At 36.2% G+C, this 17494-nt stretch overlaps 1 protein-coding gene across 1 annotated transcript in view; it reads left to right on the forward strand.

Annotated features, from left to right (window-relative positions):
- Positions 1 to 17494, forward strand: part of rnf150a (ring finger protein 150a) — a 104467-nt gene that overhangs the window by 21609 nt on the left and 65364 nt on the right. The window contains exon 2 of the mRNA XM_059965154.1: positions 5207 to 5457. Within this exon, the coding sequence (XP_059821137.1) occupies positions 5207 to 5457 (251 nt within the window). The remainder of the gene's footprint in view (positions 1 to 5206; positions 5458 to 17494) is intronic.

Here is a 17494-nt window from a genome sequence, read left to right on the forward strand (position 1 = left end):
GCTTGTTATTGGCAGGGATCGAGTAATGGAGGCAATGGAGGGAGGTACTCAGTGCAGCACAGCAGCTGAAATATGGTACGTGGAGGAATCACAGGATAGATTGGCAGCATCTTATGGAGCAATACAGGATAACGTGTTCTTTATCGGATTTGTTCCTTGGTTAAACTGATCCGAACTTGATACTTTTAATAAGGTTTGAGTCAGATATAGTTAATTTTGCTTTGTTCTTCAGAACTCCTTTCATTATATTTCTACTGAGTCTATTTAAAAACACTTGCATAGTCAAAATAACTCCACAGCCCACTCTTACGTTATTTGTTGAATTTATTAATAGTTTTGTATTGAAGATATTCTCTTGAGTATGAACTGTAGTAAGAGCCAATATTTATTCAATTTAGTGCCTTAAATATGTATCAATTTTCTTCCAAGTTTTACATTTTAGTATAGAAACATTGAACTTGGGATTGTGATATAAGTTACAAGCTTCTCAAAGCACATTACTGCCAAAGGAAGCAATTTTTAACTGTTAAGTAGGAAACAAAATAACAAATTTGACATGATATAAGGGAGGGCTGTTGACTTAATCTGATGGAGGATAGTTCAGCATCTCTTCTAACCAGTATTGAAGAGAAATTGTGAACTTAAGCATTGCTATCCACCTCCTAGTTACGATAAGCAGTTTAAGCTGTTAATTTTCACGCAACTACTTTACCCAGTTACACCCCGAGTTGCCTGATAGAAGTAAAGCTGTCTGAAAGCTTAGATCTTTCATGGCATTAAGCCTATGGAAAACCTGGTACCAAGATTGATGGCCTGACTTCATAAATTAAGGAGACTTAAACATGAAATGAAATTGAGATGAAATGAACTGATTCATCATTTTATCTGTCTCCTCCTGCTGCAAGTACTGATATACTTTGTAGGTGCCCCATAAGGCTTGGCGAGGAGGTGATCTGTTGCTTTGCATTGTTGATCACTTCCTCATGGAGATCTCTGCTACGTGGTGGGAATTGATCTAACCCTTTCTAAAAGTTGAGGCTTTTATTGAGGTTTCTAAAAGTTAACCTGATGGGTTAACAGTAAGCTTGATTGTCTCCCATTCTCATAACTTAAAACTCATCCTTTTCCCAGCTAACTTCACAGTATCATTTTCTGTAGTGGGGAAGCCTTTGTAGTCATTGATAATTTTGGACCAGAATCTGAGCTGATTATCATTCAAAGCTGATGATTTGACCTCCTCTTAGGCCTCTTATTTCTGTAACTGTGTCAGATTCTGTCCTTTCCTTTTATTAATTGCATTCTCTTCCTGTTTGTGGAGTATTCTGGTATTATAAGGCTCAAAGCTCCCACTAACACCATGTCCATTGTTATAAAATGTGCAGATGGCATGGTAGGAAGTAAAAGTGTATTTGAGCTATATTAGGATCAGCAAAGCACAATGACTAATGTGTTGTATTGCGCACAGTCAAACACAAGAAGAGTTATGAAAGGCAGGCTCTTTTTCAAAAGGAATTCCTTCTCTTCCAGTATATATGAGTTGAGTGGCCAGTCCTCAAACACTTGTGGCCCAGACTTTCTTATCAGAACATCATACCATGGACAAAGAAAAATGTTCTTTTTATGCTTCTAGAGCATTTAAATTTTAGTTTTCATTTAAAGTCCAAGGTATTTGCACAAAGCAAATGAGTTAACCTATCTTTTTAAGCCCTGAAGTCACCTAATTCTTTGGTTGAATAAATGCCATTATACATTTTCATGGAGCATTTAAAAAAAACCTGCTTCTTCACAGTTGAGTGTGTGTATTGAATATATGTTTATACTAGAGAGATGTGCCATTGTGGCTTGTACTAGCCACATCAGTAAATCCCTCTAAGCCCTGTAATTTCAAATGTTGCTGTTTAAAGCAATGAACAAATCTGTCCAGCTGGCCTGTGATAGAAATAATAAAAACAAAGTTTGGCAGCTAAGGCAGCATCTGTTTCCTCCACTTATAGCCATGTGTCATAAAAGATGAGGTTCTAGCACTAATTGCAGGGCTGTCAACAACTGATCTCTTTGTACCGGACATAATATATTTCCAAAGTTTAAGGAGTCCTTCAGCCTCATCTAAATGAAGAATTCTTAGCACCAAAGGGTCTCTTGAATTCTCAGGACTATAATCTTTTGCAATTTTTTAATAGTATGCACTGTTGATTCATTTAAATTCTGTTGATCCTAGTAGATAAAGCTTGGGTTTATCATGGCATATGATAGACAGCTTCTCCAACTGTGTGCTGTTCTTTAACATTGTTTTCACTGTCTGTTTTACTTTGAACTAAATATTCAAATAAATGTAATAAATATGAAATTGGGCAAAGGACCTTGTATATTATCAAACTATGAGACCAAGTATAATTGGCACTATGCTGAAATGTGCTTTTCATTTCAAGGGTTGGGTGTAATTATAAAGATTCTGTGAATCAATTGAATAAGCCACTTGGGTTTTTGAAGCAAAAGACGGCATCTGATATTTAATTAAAATTGTTAGAAGTTATTCAAAAAAGAATTGTGAAAGCGCTTTGAAGTCATTTTATGAAGGTGAGATTGCTGTTAATATAAATGTTCAGAATATCTGTAGGAGAGTCCTGGATTAGGTTAACTATTTAGTGGAAGAGTCTTTTTCATAAGCGGTTACTTTTTTTTAATCCACATAATTTATCACACCTGTTAGACTAGAAGAACGAGATAGAGGCAGCTTAAAATAACAAGACAATACTGTGTTCTACCTCCTATGACATCTGCTACTTTGGCAAAATTGATTCAGAAACTTGTGCACAAATATTGGTGACTTCTTGGTAGGCACTTTTAGTAAGTCAAAGCCCTATTTTTGGCAACAGAGTGTTAAGCTGCACATGTGCATTGTTAAGCAATCTGCAGTACTCTGTTATTAGGCTTTGCATTAACTCACCACCCCATTTCAGCCAACTCTTGTCTATGCTCATGGTCCTTTTACAACTTTCCAACCCCTCTTAACCCCATCCATCCCAGGTCATTCATCCTTCCTTTAGTGGAATTATGGCTAATTTGATTTGGGTCTTAGCTGTACGTACTTGCCTATTCATCATCAACCTTAATTCTCAATAGAGCAGACATCTACCTATCTTGGCCTTCAATGATTCGGCTTCCACAGCTGTGGCATAGAGAATTCTGAACAATTAAAACCTTCAGAGAAAGAAATTCCTGCTCATCGCTGCTGATCCTTCATTCTGAAGCTATGCTGTCTTGTGCTAGGTTTTCCCGTGAGGGCATCCACTTTGTCGATTTCTGGAAAATAGAAACATAGAAAACCTACAGCACAATACAGGTCCTTCGGCCCACAATGCTGTGGTGAACATGTACTTATTTCAGAGGTTACCTAGGGCAGTGATCCCCAACCACTGAGCCGCAAAGCATGTGCTACTGGGCCACGAGGAAACAATTTGATTTGGTGATATGAAACAATGTGAGTCAGCTGCACCTTTCCTTATTCCCTGTCACGCCCACTGTTGAACTTGAACGCATGCGAGGTTATCAGTCGCCTAAACGCAGTGATACCCTAGCACCAGGGATCACTGGTTGGCCTCGCGCGGCTGACATGTTGTGCTGTTGCTACTGGTCTGGAGCGCGGACAGATGGGCGTTGCCTCTAAACCTGTTTAGCACACCAAATGTTCGTGGGCAACCCGGTGCTAAAGTATTCGCAGACAACCTAATTCGGGCTCGGTTTCGTAAGTAGCAGAGCAGCTATCTTGCTGCGATCTACTGAAAGTCATCCCTCGAGCCAAACTTTTGTTGGCGGATAGTTCCTACCTACCTACAAGGAGGATGGGCTCCTCGCTCGGTCGGTTGCTCTCTCTGGACTGCGACTGCCGTGGCCCCTGTCCGACCTGGTGACTTGTCCAATTTGATGCTTTCCAAAAGCTCCAGCACATCCCCTTTTTTAATGTTTTCATGAGTTCATTTCTCATTCTTTTGAACTTGAGTGAACGTAGATTCAACTTGCTCACCAAAGCTTCATATCGGGATTTATTCAAGGATATTTTATTTGAAAAAGTTCATATGTAAGTATGATAGAGGCTCTTGTAACTTGCATTACTAGCAACTTCAACTTTCCAGATAGTAATAAAATGTTTCATGGGATTCATTAATAACTGGATATAGTATATACTCCATACTCCACTAATTTAACTGTGTGTAGTGTTATAGTGAATATTCAGTGAAATGAAAGAATTTCAGAAAGTGTATTTAAAGCAAGATTTAAGTGGGTTATCAGAGAAAATGGACATTCTGACTTCGGGAGAAATGAACTGGCAAACCATTCTCAGGAATAAAACCCTTAAACAACCTGGGAACTTGGATATTGTATGTGACCTTGCATATGAATACCAGAATTAAATACAAAAACTCCAGTTGTGGTTTTCACAACACCCTGGAAAGTTGCAGCAATTTACCGTGTAATGTATGTTAACCTAATTTTTTTGTTTATTTTGATTGATTAAACTGTTTCAAAATATCTCAAACTTAAACTTCTGAAGAGAGGCTCCTCTGCTTGAGGCAAATTTGGTGGGTTTTGCAACAGGTAACTGACTTCAGGATTAGCAAAAAAATGTACGTGAGGGCATTGGTTTAAATTATGCATGATTTGGCTCACAGAACTTTGGGTTTTAGCTATAAAACATTGGAGCAGGAAGAGAAAACAGGATTTTCATTTTACCCTAGCATTTCATTGCAACATTGCACGATTTTTTGCTGAACAAAGCTCAATTATACACCTGTACCGGTAGCTAGAAGGAGAAATACATTGTGCAGAAATGCACATAATTCACTGAGCGAGAGCAAGTCAAATGTGTCTGTTACAACACAGAATGATTATACCAGATCAGGTGAGTTTGTGTGATAATTCCCTGCCCCCCCACCCACTTTTGCAGCATGTTTTCCTGTAAATGTTGGATGACTGAAGACTGAAAAAAAATACCAGTTTGAGGATAGCCCAATAATTGGAACCTTGTCATTATAAATCATTGTTCACTGTACAAGGAATTGCTGTATTGTTGATTGTCCCTGTAATTCCGAAAAATATGTTTTGGTGGTGTGGGTTACAAAAAGAATAGTTTGTGGAATAGTGGACAAGTAATTCTGTAAACTTCATTCTGAATTAATTTTCACTGTTTCCCATTTGTCTTTTGCAGGTACAGGAGATATTGTTGCCATTATGATTCCTGAACTAAAAGGACGTGAGATTATGAGCCTACTTGAAAGGAATATCACCATTATGATGTACATAAAGATTGGAACACGTAATTTACAAAAATATGTTAGCCGTACCTCAGTTGTATTTGTGTCGATTTCATTTATTGTTTTGATGATCATTTCGCTTGCCTGGTTGGTCTTCTACTATATCCAGAGGTTCAGATATGCAAATGCTCGAGACCGAAATCAGGTAATGTCACTTCAGTTCCTTGTTTTTAGCAGGTTAGTTCACTTTTCTTCTATATCAAGAAATGTCCAAATCCTTTCGTGTTTATTCCTAGAATGACAGTTATTGTGTTAAATCCTAATTTGCACAGACTGCTGAGTTGAGTGAGGTGCTAAAAATTTCAGGAATATCGCACCTAATCTAACCTGTTTCCAACCTGTGTACTTCTAGATTTAACAGGTGAGGCAAGTGTCAGCAAGCCAGCCTACTCCCAGGAAGCATGTTGGTGCTGGATTCAACTTTCCCCTCAGATGAGATTTTTTTTAAGACCTTTTGAAAACTGGATTGCTGATGGGTATTGAAGGACAAATTTAGGAGAAATCCTGATCCACAAAGGTCCACGCCTAACCATCAGACTGCCACCTAAAGCAGTTCTAAACATCCCCAGTCCCTGAAACTGGTTATAGTGCTGACTTCCACTGTGCTTCACTTGGAGAGCTAGGGGCTGTAGATTGCTCTAAAGAGCTTCCTATAAGCCAGACCAGTTGATGATGCTTCAGTGTAGATAAGGACTTTGCAAAGCAAAATGCTACTACACATGAATGGAAATAAAATGTTCCTGGGTTTCTTCACCAATAATCTGCCAACTATTAATCATCCCACCCCCATCCAGCAATCTGACTCTGTCAATATTTAGCTTCTGCGCGTAATTTCTACTTTACATAGAGGAAAAGCCACAAGAATCAGAAGGGCTTACTCAAAGAAATGTTTTGTTTCTGGGAATAAATCTGTTCCGCACTGGTTCCAAGCCAAGGGCTTGATTCCTGTGTGCTCTGATTGGTAGACTTAAAGCTTGATCTTTAACCCTTAACTAGAAGTGGATAATTACGCGTTAACCTTTTAAGCTTCTTTCAGGCCTTATTTAAAGATTCATTTCATCTTGTATGATTAATTTTCATGGAAAGTAATACTTCAAAAATATTTCAAATGGTTTGAACACCAATGCCCATACCAGCTATCTAGATTAGTTCCAACCCAGATTAATGCATGGGCAGCTCTCTTCTTTGCCAATATTGAGAATGCCAAAGGATGCCTTTTTTAAAAAAAAATGTTTTGTAGCAAAAATTGACAGTGTGTCTGCTTTTAAGGAACGTTTTCCTGCACCTTTGACTTAAGTATATTTGGTAGAGTATCAAAAAAATCAAAATATTTAATTCCTTGGCAGTGGAGTAGGTTTAACACAAATATAGACCATTAAGTGTGGTCAATGATGTAATTAGTAATCAGTAGTAGAACTCAGCTATTTAGGAGAGTTGTGCAGAACCATTAGTTTAAGATCAAATTACATTCAAGTTTAATTATAATTCAACCATACATGAATATAGCCAAACGGAACAACATTCTTCTAGCGCCAAGGTGCAATGTAGTCACAGCACATTCAAAATACCGAGCAAAAAAACATATATAGCTCAAGTCCCTGAGTGACATGTCACACAATTTGATAATGCACCTCCCAGCAGTGCACAGCAAGCATACACATGCTATCCAGCTTGTCATTCCACTGATTGAACACCAGAGGGCAGCACCAATGGGACAGGCCAGCACCCAACTGAGCACCAACACCATGCTACACTGCCTCCAGCTTTTCTTCTCCTGAGCTGCAGCAGCAGGCAAGTCCGCAGCTTGAGGCCTAGACCTTGGTAAAACAGAGGCCACACAGCTCCAATGATACCAAACAAGGGAAACAGGCTTGTGGCATCTTACATTATGAAAGTCTAACAAGGTCTTGCGATCACAAGAGAAATGTCAAACACAATCACCCATGGTTACACTGCATGCTACCTTCGCACACCAACTTGAAGCCTTCCTGTTCCAGGCAGCAACATAGTCTACGAATCTAGCACCTCTGCCAACGAGCAGCTCACTGATGGGGTAGACCTGCAGTACCTGATGTTCTTGGAGTCCAGCATTGTCTTGCTATCATTTTTTAAAAAAAAAGAAATTGGAAAACTCCTTTGGTTGGCTTTGGAGAGGTCGCTGTGTCCAAACGCACCTCCATCTCATTGATAAAAGATAGCGCTGCTGAAGTTGGGCAACAACTTACTGGTGGTTAACAAAACAAGAACTGCAACTAAGTAATTACACTTTTTCTGTTTTTAAATAAAAGATAAATGATCACTGCAAACACTCAATGAAGAGATTAGTAAAAGTGAGGCTGAGTCAAGAGTCAAAGCGTGCAGGTGCAAGGGGAGGTCAGGGCAAGTGGAGAGGCCTATTTGAGGCCTGTTCACTTAAACCGCGAGTGAAGTTTGATCAATCTAAGCACCGGGCCAATTTGTAAAGTTTAGATATGGGCCAGAATGTGGCAGAGGGGTTCAGGCCCAGAGTCTATCGATGCAATAGGGCTGGGATCTTACAGCAAGAAACAACCCAATGGTTGGACAATTTGAACTTGGGCCAGATGGATTGAAAAGGCAGAGTGGGGATTGGGCCAGTGATATTTATTCTGCTCTTTGCTGCATTGAGCCTGAGGCTGCTGTTGTCGTGGTTTCTCGTGCCCCACAAACGACCAGGAGATGCAGAAGATTCTTCAAGAAGTGTTAAACTTTAATTTGCAAATCAAAGCTGAGACAGTCATTGAGCTAGTCACTGATTGCCCACCGATCCTTGTACATAGCATTTTTTATAGCAAACTCCTGGTTTAGTTGCATTAGCATATCCAATCGGTCTGCAGTTGCGTATCACAAGTATATCCGCCACTATTGTTTCTACCCATTGACTTAATCATGTTCTAATCTACATCTCTTAGCTACCTCTCATTAACACACCATTGTCTTCTACATTCTTAAGATTTCATTCTCCTACTAAATTGGATACATGCATAGCAAATAGCAAACTCAAAGCTGACTACATCCTTTTGGTTACACAGCAAACAATGCAACTTTTATACTCCAATACTGTGTGCTCCAGGGTTTGCGTTTGTGGATTTGGATGTTTGCTCGATTGTACAGAGTAGGTTGAGGCTGTTTGCCTGCTCCGGAGGCTTCACGTCTGAAGACTCACTTTCATTTTAAATGCTATTTGTTTACTTTCACTGTTTGCATGATTTTTCCCCCCTTCTGCACAGTGAGTGTTTATTGGTCTTTTTTATGGGTTCTTTAGGCTTATTGTTTTGTTGCTGCCAGTAAGGAGACTAAACTCAAGTTGTATAATGTATACCTACATTGATAATGTACCTTGGGTCAGCGGGAGACGCTCATGGAATGAGTACTGTTTTAGATTCGCTCCATAACCTTTACTTTTTTTAACCTTTGATCACCCTTATTCAACTTATTTTTACCTACACCAAAAGTTTTTTGCTATTTTTTTGAACTTATTGTTAAGAGTTTATTGTGAATTTTTGAAGATATGCAAACAGAAATGTCTCTTAGATCTAACGGTAATGGAAAGAAGCAAGCTCATCCGCAACACACTCAATTAACTTATGAACTGTTTATGGAGGTTTTGGATAAAAAAGTTTGAACTACAACAAATTTTCAAACAAGATATAAAGGCTTTTCAAGATTATATGGTTAAGACGGATTCAGTAATTAATCAGCAGCAAGTTCTTATCGCATCTCTGCAAGAAGACGCTCGGAAACGAGATTTGACTATTGAAAAACTGCAACAGGATTTAATTTCGACCACTAAACTGGTGGAAGCACTTAAAGCCAAGAGTGTCGACTTTGAGAATCGGTCCAGAAGACAGAACCTACGTATACTTGGTCTCCCAGACGGCATAGAAAAAGATGACCCTTCAAAATTTTTTGCTCAACTATTAAAAGAAGCGTTTCCATCGGTTTTCCAAAATAATCCTCCGTTATTGGATCACGCACATAGAATTCGGCGTCGATCATCGAGTGCTACAGCTAAACCTTCGGTTGTAATTGTCCGGTTTCATTATGTACATGACAAAGAACAACTTATTCGTGCGGCTCGGCGGGTAGGAATGGTTAAATTTCAAGATTACTATTTCCGTTTGGTTGAAGATTTTAGTCCTGAAGTTATGAAGAAAAGGCTTCTTTTTAAACCGCTGATGTCTGAATGTTATGAGAAAAATCGAAAACGTGCGCTTTTATACCCTGCGAAGCTTAGAATTTCTCTGCCGAATGCTCCACGCCAGGTTTTCCTTTCTACATCCGAAGCGAAAAGTTATCTAGACGAGAACTTCCCTACTGCTACAGACACTAGTTTCTAATATTTGAGTGATCCTGATCGTGTAAGATGGTTCTCGATTTCTTAAACCAGATTTAGCCTCTGGTTATTGGTGTAGGTTTATCCTATACTTTATATTTAAGTTAAAGTGTGTTTTCGTCATATTAATCGCTCTGTTTTATACACTTTAACCATTATATTACATTCTTGACTATTATTTTTGTTCCTTCGAAGGTGTATTTTTAACCCTTTGAAGGTGAATTCTTTTTTATTAAGATGGTGGTTTTTTGAAGAAAATATTTTTGGTTTTGTTTAAGATGGCGTTATTTTTTTCTCTCTCTTGTCTTCTTCCTACAATGCATCACTTATCATAGCTTAAATATTTTTTGTTTTGTCTGGGCTATAGCCCAATTTATAAGCTTTTAGTGACTATTTTTTTTACAACTAACTATATTAAGAAGTATGGTTTTTAGTATAGTGACTTTAATTTTTAAAGTCGGGGTGGTTTTTTTTATATATTTCCTTTATATACGGAGTGGTCTTCCGCTGACAAGGGGGTAGAGGTAATCCTTTTTCCTTTTTCTAGCCTTTTGACATTTTCTTATCTTTTTCTAGCCTTTTGACATTTTCTTATCTTTTTCTTGTAGGGGTGGGGGTTAGTTTGTTTTCTAATTTTATTTTTCCTTTACCAGTTTGTTTTAGTTTTTTCATTTGGGCTGTTTTTGAACTTCAAATATGTCTGCGTTGTCGTCACTTCCGGGTCCGCTCTTTATTTTTGTTCCTCTTCTGGGTGCATGAGTTTATAATTTGGTTAACCCTTTTTATACCAAAGGGTTGATTTTAGAATTATGGCTCAGACCATTAATTTTGTGTCTTGGAATACTGATGGTTTAAACCATCCGATTAAATGAAAGAAGATTTTCAAAATATTCCAAAGACTTAATGCTCATATCATTTTTGTACAAGAAACTCATGTGAGGAAGGAGGACAAATATCGCTTTTTTAAGTCTTGGCAGGGTCAACAGTATCATTCGAATTCGAATGCCAAAGTAAAAGGAGTTTCAATTTTTATTGACTCCTCTATTGCATTTGTTCAACACGATATCTTTTCGAATCCGAATGGTAGATTTTTGTTAATTACGGGTTTACTTTGTAATAAAAAGGTTGCTTTGGTTAATGTTTATGCTCCAAATGTGGATTGTCCTGATTTTTTTAAGTCCTTATTTACTTCTTTACCCAATCTAAATGAATATAAGTTAATAATGGGTGGTGGCTTTAATTGTTGTTTAAATCCTTTGTTGGATAAATCTTTATCTATTCAGAATTTACCCAATAAGTCAACCACTTGTATTAACTCCTTTTTGACTGATAATGGAGTTTTTGATATTTGGAGATTTCGGCATCCTAACGACAAAGAGTTTTCTTTTTTCTCACATGTTTATCACTCTTATTCGAGAATTGATTATTTTTTTATTGACTCTTGTTTTATTCCATCGGTAATCGGTTGTAATAATGATATTATAGCTATCTCTGACCATGCTCCATTAAAGCTGTCTATTAAATTTACGGATACAGTTTCTAATGCCAGGCAATGGCGATTTGACTCTACCTTACTGCAAGATCCGGACTTTATTAAAATTATGAAGGAACAGATCGATTTCTTCTTTTCAACTAATTCCACGGATGATATTTCTTGCGGAACACTTTGGGACACTTTTAAAGCATATATACGTGGACAGATTATCTCTTATTCCGTTGGTTTGAGAAAACGCATTAAGAAGGAAACTTTTATTGGTCGATAAAATTAAAGAGATTGACAAGAAATATACGATCACTCCTAGTAAGGAGCTTTACAAACAAAGGGTTGAACTTCAAATGGAACATAGTTTATTACTTACATCTCCGATTGAAAATCAATTAATGAAAACCAGATCTGATTTTTATATACATAGTGATAAATCAGGTAAACTGTTAGCTAGTCAGTTGAAGAATGCTTTGGTTAAACGTCAAATCACTAAGATTCGTCAGCAGAATGGGGATTTGACAGTTAACCATGATGAGATAAATAAGTCATTTCAAGACTTTTATACCTCCCTGTATCAATCTGAATTCCCTCAGGATTGTAATACCATGTGTGATTTTCTTGGGAAATTAAATTTCCCAGAATTATCACCCGATGATCTTTCAATGTTAGATACTCCTATTACGGACGCAGAAATCAAAGGGGTTATTTCCTCAATGAATTCTGGGAAAGCACCAGGTCCAGATGGGTATACAGTAGAATTTTTTTAATGTTTTTCCGCTACCCTTTCTCCTTGGTTATGTAGGGTTTTTGAGGAAGCAATTAGATTGGGGAATTTGCCACACTTTTTATAGAGCTTCCATTTCTTTAATATTGAAGAAAGATAAAGACCCTACTGACTGTGCATCTTATAGACCAATGTCTTTATTGCATGTAGACTCCAAGATTTTTTCCAAGTTACTGGCATCCAGGTTGGAGAAGGTATTACCCCAAATTATTTCAGATGATCAAACTAGTTTTATTAAAAATCGCTATTCTTTTTTCAATGTTAGGAGATTACTGAATATTGTTTATACTTCTTCACATTGAAGTTTAATTTTAGTCCAACATTCATTTCCTGGATTAAACTGATTTATCACACTCCAGTAGCCTCAGTGTTTACTAATAATCAAAGATCTCCTTTTTTTGTTTATTTCGGGGCACTAGACAAGGATGTCCTCTTAGCCCATTACTATTTAACATTGCTTTAGAACCTTTGGCAATTGCCATCAGAGAATCACAGGATATTTTGGGTATTAATCATGGGACAGATATTCATAAGTTATCTTTGTATGCAGATGATTTATTATTATTCATTTCTAATCCTGAGAAATCTATTCCAGCAGTTCTATCATTGTTGGCTCAATTTAGTGAGTTTTCTGGGTATAAGTTAAATCTTAATAAGAGTGAATTGTTTCCTTTGAATAGACAGGTCCCAATATATGGAAATTTACCTTTTAAATTAGTTAATGACTCTTATTTACTTAGGGATTAAAATCACAAAAAACCATAAAGATTTATTTAGGTTTAATTTTTTACCCTTAATTGATCAGATTAAAGGCTTGTTTACTAAGTGGTCACCATTATCTTTATCTCTAATAGGCAGGATTAATGCTATTAAGATTATTATTTTACCTAAGTTTTTGTATATTTTTCAAGCGGTACCAATTTTTATTCCGAAATCTTTTTTTACTAATGTTGATTCAAAAATTTCCTCATATATATGGCAGAATAAAAATCCCAGGTTAAGTAAAATATATTTACAGAAGACAAAGGAAGGTGGGTTAGCATAACCTAATTTCAGATTTTATTATTGGGCAGTTAATATTAGATATTTGTTATGTTGGTTGAAAGACTGGGGTGGATCTTTTGGCCCTCATTGGGTGAGTTTAGAAATTAAATTGGTACCAGGTTATGCTCTGGGTTCTATTTTAGGGACTTCTCTCCCTTTTGCTCTTTCTAAATTGCCGAAACGAATTGACAACCCGATAGTTAAACATACTTTACGTATATGGTTTCAATTTCGGAAATTTTTCGGGTTGACTCAATTCGTTTTAAATATTCCTATTGTATCTAATTGCTTTTTCCACCCTTCCATTATATATCAAGCTTATTCGGCTTGGAAAAATAAGGGATTACTAAGATTTTCTGATTTATTTTTGGACAATTGTTTTATGTCTTTTGAGCAATTATCTAATAAATATAATTTGCCTAGATTTCATTTTTTTAGGTATTTACAGATTAGGCATTTTTTAAGTACTGTACTTCCTACATTTCCAAATTTTATGCCTTCACATATTTTGGAGAGTTTGTTTGAATTAAACCCTTTTCAAAAAGGGCTTATATCAAAACTTTATAATATAATTATGAAGATACGTACAGAGCCCCTTTATAAGACCAAAAATGATTGGGAAAGAGAGCTTAATCTTATTATTCTTATTGAGAATTGGGATAGAATTCTTCAATTAGTTAATACATCTTTGATATGTGCCAAACATTCATTAATACAATTTAAGGTCGTGCATAGGGCCCATATGTCCAAGGATAAATTAGCTCATTTTTATTCTTATATAAATCCTATTTTGATGTCAATTTGAAACCGCGTCTTGAACTCATATGTTTTGGTCATGTCCGCTTTTGAAAAAATATTGGGAAGATATTTTTGATATTATCTCTGCGGTATTGAATATCGATTTACAACCTCATCCTATGACCACAATTTTTGGTTTACCAATGATGGACTCACTGCATTTATCTTCTTCCGCCTGCTGAATGATTGCATTTCTAACTTTGATGGCTAGAAGATCTATATTGTTGAATTGGAAGGAATTTAATCCTCCCACTGTATTTAATTGGTTCTCTCAAACTATGTTATGTTTAAATTTAGAAAAAATTAGAAGTGGTGTATTCGATACTTCTATTAAATTTGAAAAGATATGGAGACCATTTATTCAATATTTTCATATGATGTAATATGACCCTGTTCCAAGTTCATTTGATTTTCCAGTTTTAATCTTATTTATGTTGAGAGGATCGGAGTTGACGACATTGATGATTATGTATTCTTGTGAGATATTATAAACAGCCCCTTTTTTTCTCTTTTTCCAGTTTTTTTTTCTTTTTTTTTTCTTTTTTTGCTTTTTTCTTCTTTATTAGTTATTAGATTAGTAGGTTAGTTAATTTTGCATATCATTTTTTTCTGGTTTTTTTTATACCTTATCTTATGAAATATCTAGATTTACCAGGTTCATATATATACTGTATGGTTCATGTTTTGGTAAACTCATTTATACTGAAACCATTGCTTATGTATTTTTTCATGTGTAATGGGAATTTGTATGTTTGTAATCCCTTTATTAATATATCATTTGTATTTTGTTCATATTAATAATAATAAAAAGATTGAGAAAGAAAGATAATGTACCTTGAACTTTAGTCTTCCATTTCATAAGGTTGGACAAAATATGATGATGTGAATGAAGGAAATTCATTGGGTCCATTCCAGGTTGATAAACAAAGAATGTTTGCCTCAACACTCTGTCTAAAATTGTATGCTAGATGCTGATTAGACTTTGCATGGGAAATGTTTTGATGCATCAGGCAGAAAATAAAGAACATGAACAAACAAGCTGGAGGAGCTCAGCAGGTCGGGCAGCATCCATGGAAACGAGCAGTCAACGTTTCGGGCGGAGACCCTTTGACCTGATGTTTTGGCCCGAAACGTTGACTGCTCATTTCCACGAATGCTGCCCGACCTGCTGAGTTCCTTCAACTTGTTTGTTCGTGTTGATTTGACCACAGCATCTGCAGTGTACTTTGTTTACTAGTCAGTAAATAATATTCTGGATTAACATTTTATCAAGTGTAAGGTCTTGTATATCTCCAAAATTTCCCCTGACTGCACCCTTCAAGTTCAAAACCTAATGTTCGTGCAGATTTTCCTTTATAAATTGTTTCCAGAGTTGGGGATCGAAGTATTAGCTCTTTATTCTTGCTTGTAAGCTCAAATTATTTTGGAGATTCTGATGTGGAAACAGTATTCAAGATGTATCCTGACAAGTGTGCTGCAGCCGATCGGCCTTCCCACCATCCCCCAGCTATTTAAGTTATGGAAATTTGCAGAATTCGTTGAACACAACCCGAAAATTTTGAGATGTGAAGTAAAATGCACTCTCACAGAATTTATACAGGAAAATGAAGGTGTTTTCTTTTCCAATTTATTTCTTGATTCCTGAATAAGTGACACAAGTACACATTACAAAATATCATGATAAGACCTTTTTCCTAGGAGCGTAACTCGCTTTTGCTCCCCCCCCCCCCCCCCCCATTTCTGGTGTAACTGAGGGGTTAGCTGTATAATGGTTGATGATTATCGCTTCTAAATGTATAACCAAAGCAGTGATGTGCAATGTTTTATTGGCACTATTGTTTATTGCTAAATTTGTATATTTGGATTATTAAAATTCTAGTTGTCTTTCATCTTTATCCTTGGCTTTTTTGAAGTATGCAGATTATCTTTTGTGCATTATTTTTGTCTGTTTTAAACATTGCCTGTTATTAGCTTGAGTGTTTGTCAAACTTGATTACAGTTTCAGCATTTCTTCCCTTAACTCCAAAGCCTATTCCAATTTAATACCTTTGCAAATGTACACTTTGATGTGCTTCCATTTTGTTTTTTATTTAAAACTCAGACAGGCTGCAATATCAGCTTCCATTATTTTTGATTTTAAAACAAGTAATTCAAGTTTGAACAATTATTGCAGCCTTGTTCATATAATCAAGATTCTTTATTTTTTAAGTAATAAACTTTGATAAGGAGGATCATTTCCCATGATCAAACAGTTAAAATGGTAAATATTCATTTGTGTGCAAATTGAAGTTTTATAGAATATGACTTATTAACTATAGTTGCTGTTCCATAGCTGAATGAATTAGAGCCTTTGTTATTTTCCTTTGACCAATAATACCCTGTTGAAGATTTATTTTGATCTACAACCCCAAAGCTGAGTCTTATAATTGTAAATGTAAAATGGAGATGTTCTTTTAAACATAATGGAGTAGTCTGAGAGAAACAAACTGAAGAGTGTAGTTCATCCACACAATTACCAACAAAAATTGTACAAGAAACCATAATACCATATAAACCTAGTAACATGGCCGCTGTTGTAATTTGGCAGTGAATTGTTGGTATCTCTCCATATAAATGCTAGCATATTCAGAACTAACTTGAATATATTTGAATATGCTTTGATGCTTCAAGGTATATGTGACAAATAAAGTTGGTCATTATCCATGCTTTGCATATTCAAATGCAGATGTTACAAACTTGGTGATATTTTGCTACCGGAAATCTGTCACTAAGTTTTGCTGCTGAACAATGCACAGCATCCAGCAGTGATGTATGAAATTGCCGGAATTCCCCATCAAAAAAACTGGAAAATATGCTGGCAGCTCCTTTGACAAATTTGACTGTGGCCCATTAATTTCAAAGGAGAGAGAAGGCTAAAAATATAGGCAAATTATATGTTAAGTATATACATAACTTTATAAATCACATGTTTTTGATTTTTTTTAATTTGTAAAATTATATTTTTATTTGTATTGTTAATGTCTCTGATAGAAACATTGAAAAAATCACAGCTTTGATAAGTGCAAAGCAAGGAGCAAGGCTGTGCTGCTCTTTTTAATTTTTTTTCATAAGCAGTTTGATGGGGTGGGGGGGTGGTTATTGCCTGCTCATGTGTCCTGCTTTTATTCCTCAAGTCTATTGTGCCACCCAAGGCTTCACTGAGCAGGCTTAAGAAGCTTTTGTCCAGCATATCTAGATATATCTACAGTGACCATAGGATAATTGGGTATCTAAACTGTCAGTGTCTTGTACAATGTCTGTTACTATCAATGTTTAATTTTATTTTTAAAAAAGTACCTAATTTTCAAGTATTTTGTGATAGAATTACCATTTGATATTTTGAAAGATGTCAGACTTTTGTTCTTTGCCAAGGTAGAGGTGAACACCAAAAATCTCTTCAGTTAAAAAAAATAAGTCGGCTTCAACATGTATAGTATTCTAAGGCTAATGGCAACATACAATTGATGCAAGCTATCCACAGATCAGTTTATGGTATATGTACCGTATAGCCTACAGTATAATAAGGGACTACTTTGTTTTAGTAACACGTCGTCGAATGCGCTATTAGGCGTATATTGAGCATGCGCTATTAGGTGCGTTTTGATCTGTGCGTGTGTGTTGAAGTTTGGTTTCTGCCAGTAAAGAGCCATGAACCTTGGCTCCTGCCTCCAGTGTTT

The sequence above is a fragment of the Hypanus sabinus genome, chromosome 3 (genome assembly GCF_030144855.1).
Source record: "Hypanus sabinus isolate sHypSab1 chromosome 3, sHypSab1.hap1, whole genome shotgun sequence".
NCBI lineage: Eukaryota > Metazoa > Chordata > Chondrichthyes > Myliobatiformes > Dasyatidae > Hypanus > Hypanus sabinus.